Here is a 15,489-nt window from a genome sequence, read left to right as displayed (position 1 = left end):
AACTTCCCAGATCAAGTCGGATCACTTAAACTGCTTCCACTCATACTTCTTCCCTACCTTCTGGAAGTAATTATCTTCTTATTTATATTGATTTCCTTGATCTTACTTAATTCTGTAGTTTCTTCGATTTTTTCCTATATCTTCAGCCTTACCTTTTCTGAATTTTTGAGAATGTTCAAATCCTTTCCATCTTAAAATTTTTAAATCTTGTTCTTTATCTCTTTCTATCTCTTGCTTTTTATTGCCTCTTGCAGCTATAGAATTTATCACCTAATTATTCCTTTAAGCAGTTATTTTTCAAATCAGCTTCACTGAAATATAATTTGCATTTAGTAGAATATAATATGCTTATTCTTTGTACCTCTTTTCTTCCCAGTCATGCGCGATTTCCTGAACACTAACTTAAGCCACTACCACCACCAGAATCCAAACATTGTAAGACTCTTAAGTGCAGCATGCAATTAAAGAAAGTTACTTTGCTTTGGAAACTACTTTTAAACTACCGAGGCAAAAAATAATTTCATTGAAAAACTAAAAAATAATAAATGAATTTCTTGATATATTGCAACCCTTAACCTGCCTACCCCTACACACTTATTGGATTGTCTAAAACCGAAAGACTGAACCCGTCAAGTGTTGGTGAGGATGTGGGAAGGACCCAAATTATCACTGCTACCTGGCGGAAATATACAGTGATTCCTTTTGTCTAAAACAGTCTGTCGTGTATTTAAAAAGTTAAGATGCACCTACTATATTTTTACCCAAAAAGGTGTTTGTGAAGTGGTAGTAGTAGCATTAGAACCTGTCCTAACTTCAAAGGGGATATAATGTAAATCAAGTCACCCCAAAGTTGATCCCTGTAAAGTCTGGAAATCAGACATACCTCCAGGCAAAACCTCCACTCACCATATTTTTACCAATTCTGACACCAGCCATCCTTCCCACAGTATACTTTACTTTTCTGCTGGGCTTCATAATTCAGATCATACTTATAGTTAGGTGGTTTACTAAGGGTAGCCAGGTACAATTTGAGATCAGGATCAACAGGCTGCAATTTAGGCAAAATGTGGATGTCTCCTCCTAAGTAGTGAGTGCATCCCTCTTTTCTTCAGTGTGAGACCACCACCCCCAACCCCAACCCCCAGCTCCTCTCAGTCATACAAGCAAGCCAACTCTTTTCTGGGCTAACATTCTCTCTCCCTCTGGGCTATGCACACCTCCTGAGGAAGATCTCCCTCTGGACCCTCTAAGAGACAGATGTTCTCTCAGTCCCTTCAGGACAAGTTTTTTCTGATTTTGGCCTCAGCTTTCCTCCTCTTCACTGCTAATCACTCAGCTCAGCTGTTTTGTTCAGTTCTCTTAGCTGCATTCCTCACAACAGGTTTCTGCTGTTACCACTAACTCTGCCTCCGGGCCCCTTCTGGGCCTGGTGCCACCATCTCTTCAGAGTTAAAGCCTTTGACCTGTACTGTAGCTCTTTTAGGAGGCTCCTCATCCCTGCTTTCTTCTTCGAGCCTTTCTCCTTTTTGCTTCTCGGTCTGCAAAACTCTGGGGTTGGTTTTATATACATATATGGTTTGTGGGACTGAAGACAAACGTGTGCAAAAGTAAATGTGGTCAAGAAAGCTAAAGGTGCCCGGCTATCAAAAGATATAGAGTCTGGGATCTTAAAGGCTTGAAGATAAACAAGTGGCCATCTAACTGAGAAGCATCAAAGCCCACATGGAAGAAGCAAACCAGCCTGTCTGACCACAAGGAGCAGAAGGGACCAGTTATCAGATATCAAACAACTAAAAATCATATCAATGGGTGCCCACCTCCCTGATACGATCAATGAAGACAAATGTGTGCATAAGCACATGTGGTGAAGAAAGCTGATGGTGCCCAGCTATCAAAAGATATAGCATCTGGGGTCTTAAAGGCACGAAGATAAACAAGTGGCCATATAGCTCAGAAGTAACAAAGCCCTCATGGAAGAAACACACCAGCCTGTGTGACCACGAGCTGTTGAAGAAATCAGGTATCAAGGAACAAAAAAATCATGTAATTGAAAATGTGGGTGAGTGCAGAATGGAGACTCAAAGCCCAATGGTAGCCAACCGGACACCCCTTACTGAAGGGTTGTGGGGAGGAAATGAACCAGACAGGGTACAGGGTAGCAATGATGAAACATATAACTTTCCTCTAGTTCATAAATACTTCCTCCCCCTCACTATCATGATCCCAATTCTACCTTACAAATCTGGTTAGACCAGAGGATGTACATTGGTACAGATAGCAACTGGAAACAGAGGAAATCCAGCACAGATGACTCCTCCAGGACCAGTGGTGAGAGTGGCGATGCCTGGAGGGTGGAGAGAATGTGGGGTAGAAAGGGGAAACTGATTACAAGAATCTATGTGTAGCCTCCTCCCTGGGGGAGGGACAGCAGAGAAGAAGGTGGAGGGAGACATTGGACGGTGTAATCTATGACAAAATAATAATAATTTATGATTGATGAAGGGTTCATGAGGGAGGGGGAAAATGAGCAGCAGATTTTAAGGGCTCAAGCAGAAGGCAGATGTTTTGAGAATGATGATGGCAACAAATGTCCATATGTTCTTTACACAATGGATGGATGTATGGATTGTGATAAGAATTGTATGAGCCCCCAATAAAGTGATTTAAAATTTTTTAAAGGTTTGTGGGAAAACTTATCTTTTAATTCTATTTTTCCATGAATATTTTGAAGCCCCTCATACATGTGTTCCTTAATGTTCATGTTTTATGATTTGGACATTGTGAACACTTATGCCCATGGGGCTTTAGAGCTTCTTGGGGCTACTATCAGTGGATAGCTCTTGCTGGGGATGTCTCAGGTGGATACTTGGCCAGTGAGCAGTCTGGGCACTTCTGGCTTGGAAAACATCAAGTAAGTGCTTGACTGCATCCTGCCCAGCTGTCATTGCTTTCTTTGATAAGCCACCTGCAGGGAAGACCAATTTGCCCATGAGAACCTGCTCTGGGAGGACATGGTACAGACCAAAGGTGTGGCCAGGTGCATACATTTCTATTTGTACCCTACAGGACCATACTAGGGCCAAGGGAGTACGGGGTTGGGCCTGGGCCTGGGCCTCCATACCTGCAGACAAGGTTACTTCTGGGCCATGCAATAGCTAGGCAGAAATGGGGCTCTGACCCCAAAATGAAGGCCTGGCAACGTGGCACTCAGATTCTGGGGTGCCCCAGCTTACAGATATATGTGTGTCAGATGGATGTTACCCAAACAAATAATGTCACATACTTGTGTAAACAAATTGGTCAAATCAAGTCATCATACATGCATGTGCATGCGCGCATCCACAAACTGATCTTGTATTAGGCCTTGGTCACTTCATTTGCATAGTATATTGACGAGTCCCTGCAAGGCACATGGCAGGCTACAGTGCAGGGCCTGACAAAAAGTATCAAACCATCATGTTCTTTGCAACTTAACTAGGAAACATCAATAAGCCGAGAATAAAGAAACAAACCCTCCAAGGTAGAAAACTGGGGGCAAAGGTGAACTCCTCAGGGCTTAGGAGAAAGAAATCCTGAATTGTGGTTTTCAAAGAAGCCAGGCAAATGGCCACATAAAAGAACTAATTTTATCATAAAGTGCCTAAAAGTGAGTGGACCAATCTGATCCCATAATAACACTTGTTTTGAAATTTGTGCCTATGATGTGGTGGTAGTGGCATGTATGTCTGATACCCTGACTTCTGCCACTCAGTCCCGTAGCCCCAGCAGGCATTCAGACTGACGTGGAGACCTGAGAGGAAACCAGCTGTGGAAGAAACCCTTCTGCTCTCTATCTCCCTTTTCTTTTTGAACCCCTCTACTCCCTTCTCTTTCATTGTTTGATATGTACATATTTATTGTGTGCCGGCCAATAGATTACTGCGCATTTGCATCTGCTATTTCATTGTTGCGCCCGCTTAACAATGTTAGGAAGTAGCTCGTGTTTCACCCAAAGTGCCAATAAGGAAATGGAGGCTTGGACTACCTCAGTTTCCCAGAACACAGAGCCACATACAGGAAATGCAGAGCTAGAGTTTCAATTCGGGTTTGTTTTAAGTAAGAGTAGGCTTAACCACATCATCATTCTGTACCCTTTCTAAATGTTGGAAAACCTGGGATACATAGCTGAGACTATCCCTGTCATAAAAAGTTTCATAAGGGAACGGCTTGGTAGCTCTCCGTAACTCGTGTATTAGAGCTCTTGCTATACTAATATAGAGCATGCGGTTTTTTAAACTTAATCCTTATAGATAGGCACAAAGGAGAGAGTATGATTTATTCCCTAGTTGTGCTGACATCATGTCCTGTAGTGGCATAAGCAGGTGTATGTAGATATTAATAACAGTTGTGATAGGGTCCCATGTGGCACAGAGATTTTCCAAATGCTGTCATTAATTCAGAAGCCTGGGCTCAGCAGTTGTTGTTGTTTTTTTGTTTGTTTGTTTGTTTTTACTGTGAATAGTAGGAGTTCTAGTCTTCAGTCATTCATCCTGTGATCACCTCTGATGGGCCCTGGGTGGTTAGTTCTCAGTACTGGTGAATATCAGAATTGGTTCATTATATACCAGCATCCTTTTAGGGACCCTGCCTAGGTGTATCTTATTGAGTAGCTGTAGGAGAGAAGAGAAGAGCTATTGGAAGCCTATTCTTGGGAAGAAAACTATAAAATCATGAGGGTTCTTTTTGTTTGTTTTCCTCCTAGTATTGAGCATGCTCCATAAACCATTGGGAAATGTCCTGGGGAAACCCTCGTTGAGCTTCCTGCCTCTGGATCCCTTGGGAGCTGACTTGATGGACAAGTTTCCAACACCCACATTAAGAGGATCCCGCCTGGACACCCGGCCCATCCTGGACTCTCGTTCCAGCAGCCCCTCTGATTCAGATACCAGTGGCTTCAGCTCTGGATCAGATCATCTCTCTGATTTGATTGTATGTAACTTGCTCATGGGGGCCCAGTCCGGGTGGGAAGGGTACAGTACCTCCTTTGGAGCTTGGAGTGGGACTGCAGATCTGCTAGAATGCCCACTAAAAGGTGGGATGTAGGGAGGAGTGAATGGAGCTTTTCTTGCTCAACAGAATCAGGGCTTCTTTGTATCTCCTTTTGAACAGTACACTTCGTAATGGAACTGAGGGTTCTCCTTTTGCTGTTGGAAACAGTTCATTTTAAACGTAAACATGGCCATCTTGGCAATGTTCTGTTTCTTGAATCAAATGACAATTCCTTTAACTTTAAAACAATATGTATGTGCTTTTACTAATTCTGATATTTTAAGTGATAATTTTTAAAATTACATGGTTATTAGGTAGCAGGAGTAGGGTTTGATCTAGATTAGATGACTTTAGCTCCTCTGTTCTTTGTACTGATCCATGTGAACTCAATCTGAGGTGGTGGTGAATTTATGAAATACTGCCTTAAAATTCACTTGTATATCTAATGCTCTTATCTACAGTCCTATATGACAAAGGCAGTACCCATGCTTTGAGAGTAGTTGGTAAATGGATTAGAACAGATGTGGGGAAGGAGGTAGTAGAAATAAATATGTGATGTTGGCAGTAAGAAATTATCCTAAAAGAAGATGCAATTTCAGATACCTTCTGAGCCTGGCTTTTCTATTGCTAAATCCCATTGACTGAATGTTTAATAACTGAAAACACAGTCTATTTCTCATCCTCTTCTCATTCACATTCAGACTGACCACAGTGGTTGTGCTAACAGTTTTCCATGTAGGGTTCACCTGTTGTCTCCCCTCAGCTGGTCCTAGAATATGAGAGCTGGCATTGGCATTTGGAGTTCCCACTATCCTTTGGCTTTGCTGTTGCGATCCCATTTCCAGAGGAGAAACCACAAGCACAGGTCCCTTTATTTTTCTGGGCTGCAGCTTATGCCCCTTTAAATGGGGCCAGATGAGGTGCTTCTAGCTATGTTTCTGTTATTCTATATATGACTCAGTCTAGGAAGTTTACCTCCCCTAACTTTCATATTCTGCTATTTTTAATAAAGAACATTCATAAACCCTACCCCACACACACAAGGGAACAAATGGGGATGGGACATAAGACAGATAGTATTCATATAAGAACTAATAGAGGCAGTATCTAGACTGTCAGAAAATATTCTATCAACTATTTATCCATAATGTGATCTTGTTTTTACCCAATGAAAACCTTGGCATAAGCTTGTAGTGGAAGTGGTGTTGTCATACATTTTTAAAATAGAAATAGCATTCTCATAGAAAGCTTTTTGACACTCCTAGGAATGTGACCAAAGAAAACACACAATATGAAGAGGCTTAAAATTGTTATCAATAATCCTGGAAAGTACCTATATGTTCAACAGTAGTGGAATGGGTCAATGGGAGGTAGCTTGTTCCTTAAATAGAATGCCATAAATTAATGTACAACCACTATGAAGATGTCTCTTGTAACATGAAAAACATTTGGGAGAGAAGAAAAATATGTCACAGTAAAGTACAATTAATCTTCAAGATGGATAGAGAGAAAATCTAAAAGGAAGGCAAATGGCAAATGTACATGGGTAAGTCAAAAAGTGTTGCTGCTGGGGCTCCAGTTCACACATGCACAGGTGCACATATCCCAAACAAAATGTGTTTGCACATGTTTGGGTGATCAGTGGTTAGATGCAGATAAGTTCTCTCAGTAATACACTTGTCTTAGTCTGGTTTAGGATACCTTTAAACAAAAAATATACATAAATATTTTTGGGCCATAAGAGAAAACAAAACTCAAGTGATCATCTTCGAAAAGCCTTGAAGCTGTGCAGCAAGTTTACCGCAATTCTGACTCTCATAAAACTACTGTTTTTAGAGGATCAACCATTTTAAGGAAAGTGAGGAAGACCTCAATGAAGGATCAAGAGAGGGAAGACCATCAACAAATGAAGAAATTGTGGCGGAAGTTCAGAAAGTGGTGGAGGAAACCCGTAAAATTACCATTGACATGATAGTGACAGAAGTCTAAGTCTCATGATTCTGCATTGCCCATTTAAGCAAACATAATTGACCTCAGTTAGCTTTTCACTCGGTGAATGCCAAAAATGTTTCATGAAGGTTAGCTCAGAGAGGTGATCTTTCTTGCCTTTCAAGCAAGATCAGAGTTCATGAAGATGATTTTATGGAACAAATAAGAGCCTGGGACAAATCTTGAATTGACTATTATAATCCAGAGAGAAGGTCCAATCAAAACAGTGGCTTCTGCGGGGATTTGCTGGGCAGGAAGGTTAGCTCACAAGGGGATAGGGCTACAGTTTTGTGGCATCCCAAAGGAGTAATCTTGACAGATTTTTTTTTCAAGGAACATTAGGACCACCATGGGGCTTATTAGGAAGGAAGTTTTATGAAGATTTAAAAGTGCATTGATGAGAAAAAAGCTGGGGGGAATGCACAAAGGAACTGGTTTCCATCATGACAATGCACCTACCCATTTTTCAAGGGTAGCAAGGGCTGTCCTGTGAGAATTATCTTGGTGAATTTTACCCCACCCACTGTACAGCCCTGATCTTGCTCCTTCAGACTTTTCCCAAAACTCAAAGAGCATTTAAAAGGAGCACAAGTTGAGTCCCCCAGAGATGCCAAACCTGCCATTTTGCTATAGTATAAATCAAGTGCAGGACTCCTGGAGAAGGGCTAGAGAGATGGAGACACTACCTTCAGAAGTTTATAGACCTATGTGGAGGAGATGTTGAGAGACAATAGCCTTACATTTTGATAATTGTGTTTAGTAAAGGTTTTTTTTTCTAGTAAAGGTTTCCATGATTTTTATAGGAATACTTTTGACTTGCCCTTGTATATTAGCATAATAGTATTTCATATTTTCTATACTCTAAACTTTGTGAAGTCCCCTCATTTTTATATCACAACTTTACTTTAAAAATTTATATCTTCATTTTTCTTTCTGTAGTCAAGCCTTCGAATTTCTCCTCCTCTTCCCTTCCTGTCTCTGACGGGTGGGTGTCCCAGAGACCCTTTAAAGATGGGGGTTGGGTCCCGGATGGACCAAGATCAAGCTGCTCTTGCTGCCGTCACACCCTCCCCAACCAGTGCATCAAAGAAATGGCCAGGAACATCTGTGTGGCCATCCTGGGACCTTCTTGAAGCTCCTAAAGACCCCTTCAGCATAGAGAGGGAGGCCAGGCTGCACCGGCAAGCTGCAGGTAAGTGTGGCTGTGGCCAGGCATGAGGCTTGGGACCCCATCCTGGAAACAGAAAGTGACCTTAGCACACATATTGGTGAATTGTCCAGAGACAAGAGAGTTAATTGTATGGTGAAGGATCCAGATATACAAAGAAAGATGTGGGGCAAACTCAGCAACATCTTTCAGGTTGAATAGAGAGGAAAGAGGCAAATAATCTGCTGCACAGGAACACACACACTCCCCATAGGGATTTGCTTTGCCTCTCACTTGCTTATGTGCTGTTGCTACTATTGCTTTTAATTCTTTCACAGGTGGGTATCCTTAAAACAAACTCTGTGATTGATGCCCAGAATCTTGTCTAGCTTCCCATTTTCTACTTCAGAAAATATCCTATGCTGGAGTTCTCTTCCCAAAGACTCTGGTACACTCAGAGATGATGCACTGGGAGGTGGGTAGTTGGCATGTGTCAACCTCTGAGGTAAGGGAAGGAGTCTTTGAGTAGCACAAATGGCCCAGCATTAGCTGAAAGATGTTTGGTTTGAACGCATCCAGAGGTCACTTGGACTACAGACCTGGCAGTCTGCTTCCAACAAGCCACAGTCTTAAAACCTCTTAGGAGCAGTGCTGCTTTGCACAGCATGGTATGACTGTGAGTTGAAGTTAACAACAGCAAGGTGTGAGGGATCCTGCAAGTGTCCTGTTGGTTTTTTTTTAAGTTACCTTAATGACTTACTGAATTTGTTTTTCATCTTAGTATTTGGAAGTGAGTGAATTAGATTACGCATTGTCCGATGCTGCAGGGAGAGCATCACCCTTGTTTTGAAGTCCTGAGGTTGATGACTGAGGTTTCAGTTTCTCCATTTTGTTTGTTTCCATAGACATTGGTACTCATAGAATCAGTCCTGATCTCAGTCTCCCTAGACTGCAGCTACCCTGTTCACTAATGGCCGTGTACTGTCTCTAGTGCCAGTGTTGTCCTGAGAAACATTACCAGGCTTTTGGATGAGACCATTATATAAACTTCTGAGTTTGTTTGAAGATTATTGCTGACAGTACTCACTTTCTTGATAGAGCAACACAATTAGTTTAAGCCTTTTAGGGATTGACTTTTCAGATCCTTGCCTTGATTTAAAATGATGTTTATTTCATTGGCTCTGCCTCAGTGCTAAAGGAGGAAGGTAGAAGGGGCAGAGAGACAAGTCTGATCTGAAAAGGCATAGACTGGCGGTGGGGACATGATTAAAGATTTATAGAAGGCTGGAGTGGTCACAAAAAGAGGGAGGCCTCTACAGATATTAAGGGTAGGTCAAAAAGGAAATGGGGTCAGACCCCAAGTTATTCTCTGACAACCCCTAGTTTCCCTTTAAGGTTATATAATTTTGCCTTCATTTTGAAGTGATAGCACCAACCCTCCTACTCGTAGAAAATTCCTCAACATAATCACCTTGTTTGTTGCATGTGCAAGTTTTGAATCATTGAAAAGTCTTCAAGTCTTTTTTTGCACTCAAACCCAAACTACACTCATTGACATCAGGTCTGACTTGTATCGAACCTGTAGGACAGAGTAGAACTCCTTTGATTTTTGAGGCCATAAAGATTTATGGAAGCAAAAAAAAGACCCTCATTGTTCTCCCTAGGAGTGGCTGGTGGGTTGGAACAGCTGGCCCTTGCAGTTAGGAACTTTGGGTGAGTTCAAACCAACCATCTTTCAGTTGCTGTTAACAACGCAACTTATAACCCATTATGCCATTGAGGCGTGTTCCTTTTTTGGTACTAAAGTAAGGCTAAAAAAGAACTGTATCCACCCTACCAGCTACCTTACAAATTCTTAAAGACAGAGTTCTGAATGGATCTAGTTTGTAACTTGGAATCCGTCTGTATAGCAAAGAGGAGAAAGCACTTAGAACTTGTTTCTTAACATAGTGCTTGAGTCAAAGAAACTTAACAGTGAGTTTGAATAAACTTGCATTTGGCATGAATAGGAAGCTTGAGTGGTTGAAGGAAAATTCACTATCTTATAAATCTGGAAGATCTGGTTTCTGTTCAAGTACTGTGAGAATAACTGTCACAAGGATAGGCCATGGTCTGACTTAAGGAACAGTTGTGACATTCTCATTTTGGACTATTGTAGTGATTCGTTTTTTGTTGTTGTTGGCTTTGTCCTAACTTTAGTGATTGATGAGCTCAGAGTCAAGCCAGGGAGAAAGTAGACTGGCTCTCATTTAAATAGGTAGAAGGCCTGTCTTGACTAGTAAAGGAATAGCCTATAGGACATTGTAATCACATTATACCAAATTGCTCTGGTTGTTTTCAAATAATTATAAATTTAAATTAATAAGTTCTATAAACAATAGCTAGCTAAAACTGCTTTGTGATTAGCTTATTGGTTGCCATTTTTTTTCTCACAGCTGTCAAGGAAATGACATCTCATAGGGTCCTTAAGACAGTAGAACTGCTCTGTTGAACTTCTGAGAATGTAAATCTTTATGGGAATAGGCCACTTCATCTTTATCCTGTGGAAGTACTGCTGATGTATTTGAACCACCAACCTTTCAGCTAGCAGCCCAAGCTTAGTCCATTGTTCTGTCAGGCCTTATTATCAGTTATGGTAATGGTTTGGAAATGCATTGGAAGGTATGACACTTCTTACTGTAAATATCCTATTTGATAGTCATTGCAATTTCAATGGCAGCAGAATTAGTGAATTAGGATGATCATTGATTGGGCTGGTGAGACCCAAGATTTCTTAGCTTTCAGAATAGCCAGGCAGCTGGGTTATGATTGTGGCCAGTGTAGTTCTTCCTAGATAAATTCTAGGTGTAAGGTTAGTGACTGTTGATTCTCTGGCCCCTATTTCTCTCTGCTACCAAAGCTGTGAATGAAGCCACTTGTACCTGGAGCGGCCAGCTTCCTCCCCGGAACTACAAGAACCCCATCTACTCTTGCAAGGTGTTCCTAGGAGGTGTTCCCTGGGATATTACAGAAGGTGAGATGACTTTGAGTTTCCTGCTACAAGAGTTGACACTGGAGCACGTCTTTCAGGAGCCTGAAACTTGGATTGAAGGTCATCTGCCTGAGCACACGTGGGTAGAGTAGCAGCTGAGGGGGCTGCGGGTGCATTTCATGAACTCCCACAGTGCCTCTGTGTCATGTATTTGTGCTTGTCTCCTGAGACCAAAAGTCACTTCTGAGTTATTTGTCAAGGGGATTGAGCCTGGGGGTGAGAACACTGGTGTTCTTCACTGTGTCCCTCCTGGGGAAGAACAGTGCCTCAACTTTGCCATTTTCTTCTGTCTCTCTGTAGCTGGATTGGTTAACACCTTCCGTGTTTTTGGCTCTTTGAGTGTCGAGTGGCCTGGTAAGGATGGCAAGCACCCCCGGTGTCCTCCCAAAGGTAATATGCCTAAAGGTAATAAAGACATGGTAGGAACTTTTTTTTCCCTTCCCTCCTACATAACTGCACTGAGTGGTTGCTGGGATGTCACAGCTGCATGCTGGTAACATGGTATGGGCACACACCCTTCAGCTGGCTCCTCTTTCTTTTCAACCTAGCACACCCCTCTGTTTCTTCTGACTAATGCTTCACCTGTCCAAACTTATATTGCAGTGGGAGCTGCCACTCAGTCCCCCTACTCTGGGCCCTTCACTGTAAACCTGAATCCCCTGGCAGCACCTTTCCTTTTAAAATGAGGCATCTGGAAAGTTTTCCCTCATCTGCCTTCTCTGCCTAGTTAAGTTGTTGTCTGACCTAATTCTGAGATCCCTTTGGAGTTGGCAGGAATGAGAACCAAGCATCTGATTTCTCACTGGTCTCAAACGAGAACCCCTCCCTGTAGAAAGGAATGTAGGTTCTATTTTCACTCTGTCCCAACTTCACTGAAAATGTTGCCATGAACTGAACCAGGGCTTTAACTAGGCTTTTAAAATAATACCTCCATACTCTGGCAGACCAGACACAGAAGTGCTGTCTTGCCTGGCTGTGCTGGCCTGTTCTGGAATAGAGAATTATGTGATACTGGTCCCATCCTCTGTCACAGCTTGCCAGTCCCCCTCCTTATTAGGGTGGGGGAATGGTGTGCCTCTCCCTCCCCTGGCCCAGGCATCTGATATAGAAAGAATGTGCCTTCCAATCAGGACTTGTCAGAAGTTGGGTCAAAATGAACCTGACTCATAAGACCTCTTCTTTAGTGGAAACTTCTTTAAAGTCAAGACTGAAAAATAACCATGAGGCAGTGATAGTAATGTGATTTCTCCTTTCATTGGGAATAGGGTATGTGTATCTGGTCTTTGAACTAGAGAAATCTGTCCGAGCCTTGCTTCAGGCTTGCTCTCATGACCCACTGAGCCCAGATGGCCTGAGTGAATATTATTTCAAGATGTCCAGCCGAAGGATGCGCTGCAAAGAGGTGAGAGAGTGCTTTTCCTTTCTACACAAAGTAATTGGCACGAGACACTGCACTCCTTGGGCTGGGTGGCTCTGCAGGCCACAGATGCTTGCCAGTGCTGTTTCTAGGGCTGGTCTCATGCTCCCCCGCCCCCATGGATTTCTGGACCAGACCACATAGAACCTTTAGTAATGACTGTTACTGATTTTAATCATAGAATACTGTGAAACAAATACAGTTGTAATTTCCTTTTAAATTTTTCTGCCTCTTTTCTTACTACTACATTGTCAGAAAAGTTAATGATAGAGGTTTACCCAGTACTAATTACCACTACATTGTGGTTAAGACACCAGAGTATTTGACAAAGGCACTATCTATATCAACACTGCAGCAATGGAAACATGTGCTTATACCAGAAATGTCTTAGGAGATTCAAGAAGTAAATTAGGATTTTAGCCTTGTAGGTATGATACATGTAAGCTAGGCTTACATTGTTACAGCTAGCTACAGAAATTATTAAAAATAATGCATTACAACTGAACCACCGCACAATCCTCATTTTGGTGTCAATCCTCTGACAGTGTTACCTGGTGTGGTCTGCACCTACCTAGTGACACCACCAATTCCTGCCAAGACAAGGCTGTTCTCGTTGCCCTACAATACAGACAGAATCCTCTGAATTACACCAAAAAGCAAATTAACCTTTGGACGTGTGTGTGTGCGCGCACTTACACGCACAGACACATGTATCTGTACATTCCTGCCCATGGAGATCATAGTATCTTCCAATCCTTATTTTACCTTTATTTAGCCAATATGTCTGTCCCAAATCTCTTGCTTATAGGTAAAATTTAAAGCAATTTTCTCTATTTGAATTTAACTGATAAATTCTACATCTATTTCCTGTAGATATATACATAGAATTATATGTTAATTCATAAAAATAAAGGTATTGGCCTACACACATACATATATATATATATATATATATATATATATATATATATATATTTAAATGGCAGTACTTTGAGGAAGTGGGCAGACTTTGGGCCTCTGCTCAAGCCCTCCCTCAATGCAAGAACACTTTGTTCTGACAGCCTCTCAATCAGTGATGCTCACCCTCTCAACACGATTGCTGAAGTCAAAATGGGTGCATAAGCAACTGTGAAGAAAGCTGATGGTACCTGGATATTAAAAGATATAGTGTCTGGGGTCTTAAAAGCTTGAAGTTAAACAAGTGGCCAACTAACAGAGAAGCAAAACCTATCTGTAGACCAGTAGGGTGTTCCCTCACAGAAGAGTCACAAGGAAGGGATGAGTCAACCAGAGTGTAGTATAGCACCTATGAAACACACACTATTCCTCTGGTTCTTTGAGGCTTCCTCACTCCCCACTATCATGACCCCAGTCCTACCTTTCAGTTGTGGCTAGACTGGAGCATCTTTACAGGTACAGATAAGAGCTCACGACACATGGAATCCAGGTCAGCTATACCCCTCAGGAACAGAAATGGGAGTAACAATACCAGGAGTGTAGGGGGAAGGTACAGCTGAGGAAGGGGGAACCGATCAAAATGATTGATGCATAACCCACCCACTCCCAGGAGCACAAACAACAGAAACATAGGTGAAGGGAGAAAGTGGTCCGTGTAAGACATGGGAATAATAATAATTTATAATGTATCAAGGGTTTAGGAAGGTATGAGGGTGGGGGAAGGAGGGATAAAAGAGGACCCTGATACCAAGGGCTCAAACAGAAAGTAAATGTTTAGAGAATGATGATGGCAACATATGTACAGATAATGCTTGATTCAGTTGATATGTGGATTGTTATAAAAGCTGTAAGAGCCCCCGATAAAATGATCTTAAAAAAATGATCTCAAATAGCAAGAACAAAAAAACCTACAGCTATTTCTCCATAGCCCTGGCCTCAGGGTAGATGTCTGACCTCCTAGTCTGAGTTAGATAAATCCCTTGCTACCCATTTACATTTTGTTGCTCCCACACAAGGCTTTACTAGTACGATGTTTTCTCCATAAGATTCTCTTTCCTTACACTTTTCTTGCTGTCATCCTGGTTTGTCCTTGATAGCATGGATCCCTAAACAGTTTTCTTACCTGGGAACCTCACTGAAGACATCTGGGCCCTATCCCAGACTAGCTGACTCAGCCAGATGGACCTCAGGAGTATCCACTTTGACCAAGCTCAACAAGTGGGCCTAATGGATCATGTTTGAGAAACACTTGGCAAAGGACATTTTTAGTTCAGTGTTGGGGTCTTTAAGATCTGATTCCAGAGGATGTCACTTCTGTGACATAGGACAAAGTATTTGAACATTTTTGAAGCTTATTATCTATGAAATGGGGAGTTAAAATGCCTATTTTATTGGGAGATGGCCACCTATGATTTAAAATGATCTGAGTACTAAAGCTGGGCTTTCATTTTGTAGTTTCCTGGTGTTAGAGCATATTCTGTCTTGGAGATGAAAGTCATTTTATGGGTGTCCTTGGAAAGTTTCCCAACTCCTTTGCTGCATGGAACTCATGTACTTAACCCAGTGTATTCTGGTGGGGGACTTGGATAGCAGGGCCTTCCTTCCTGTCCCCTGATTTCACAAGGGACTTACTCTTTAGACCCTTTTCCTTTTCTCAGTGTCCCTGCCAATACCTTTCTATTTCCCATTTTTCCCTGAGCACCTTGTAGTGGTATAATTTTTCTTTGATTGATTGCTTCTTCTGTCTTTTTCCATTGTGTCTCCCTCCTCCCATCACAGCGTAGTCAGTACTTGACTACCTCATCGGTTCTTTCCCATTTCAGATAAATTATTTATTTTCACGTCTGTTCTGAGTGTTGGCTCAAACCCACCAGCCTCTCCAAGGAAGAAAGATGAGGCTATGTGCTCCTGTAAAGATTT

The 15,489-nt window shown here is 41.9% G+C and overlaps 1 protein-coding gene across 2 annotated transcripts in view; it reads left to right on the top strand.

Annotated features, from left to right (window-relative positions):
- CPEB1 (cytoplasmic polyadenylation element binding protein 1) overlaps positions 1-15,489 on the top strand; it is a 108,521-nt gene that overhangs the window by 83,877 nt on the left and 9,155 nt on the right. Inside the window, exons 4-8 of one of the 2 annotated variants that reach the window (XM_075558043.1) lie at positions 4,742-4,968; positions 7,957-8,209; positions 11,064-11,177; positions 11,496-11,585; positions 12,461-12,597. In XM_075558043.1, coding sequence (XP_075414158.1) covers positions 4,742-4,968; positions 7,957-8,209; positions 11,064-11,177; positions 11,496-11,585; positions 12,461-12,597 — 821 coding nt within the window. Of the gene's footprint in view, positions 1-4,741; positions 4,969-7,956; positions 8,210-11,063; positions 11,178-11,495; positions 11,601-12,460; positions 12,598-15,489 lie in introns of both variants that reach the window. The other variant, XM_075558042.1, reaches the window with a different exon arrangement.

This window comes from Tenrec ecaudatus, chromosome 9, assembly GCF_050624435.1.
Source record: "Tenrec ecaudatus isolate mTenEca1 chromosome 9, mTenEca1.hap1, whole genome shotgun sequence".
Lineage (NCBI taxonomy): Eukaryota > Metazoa > Chordata > Mammalia > Afrosoricida > Tenrecidae > Tenrec > Tenrec ecaudatus.
Note: the sequence above shows the minus strand (reverse complement) of the source record. Positions and strands in the feature narration are given on the sequence as shown.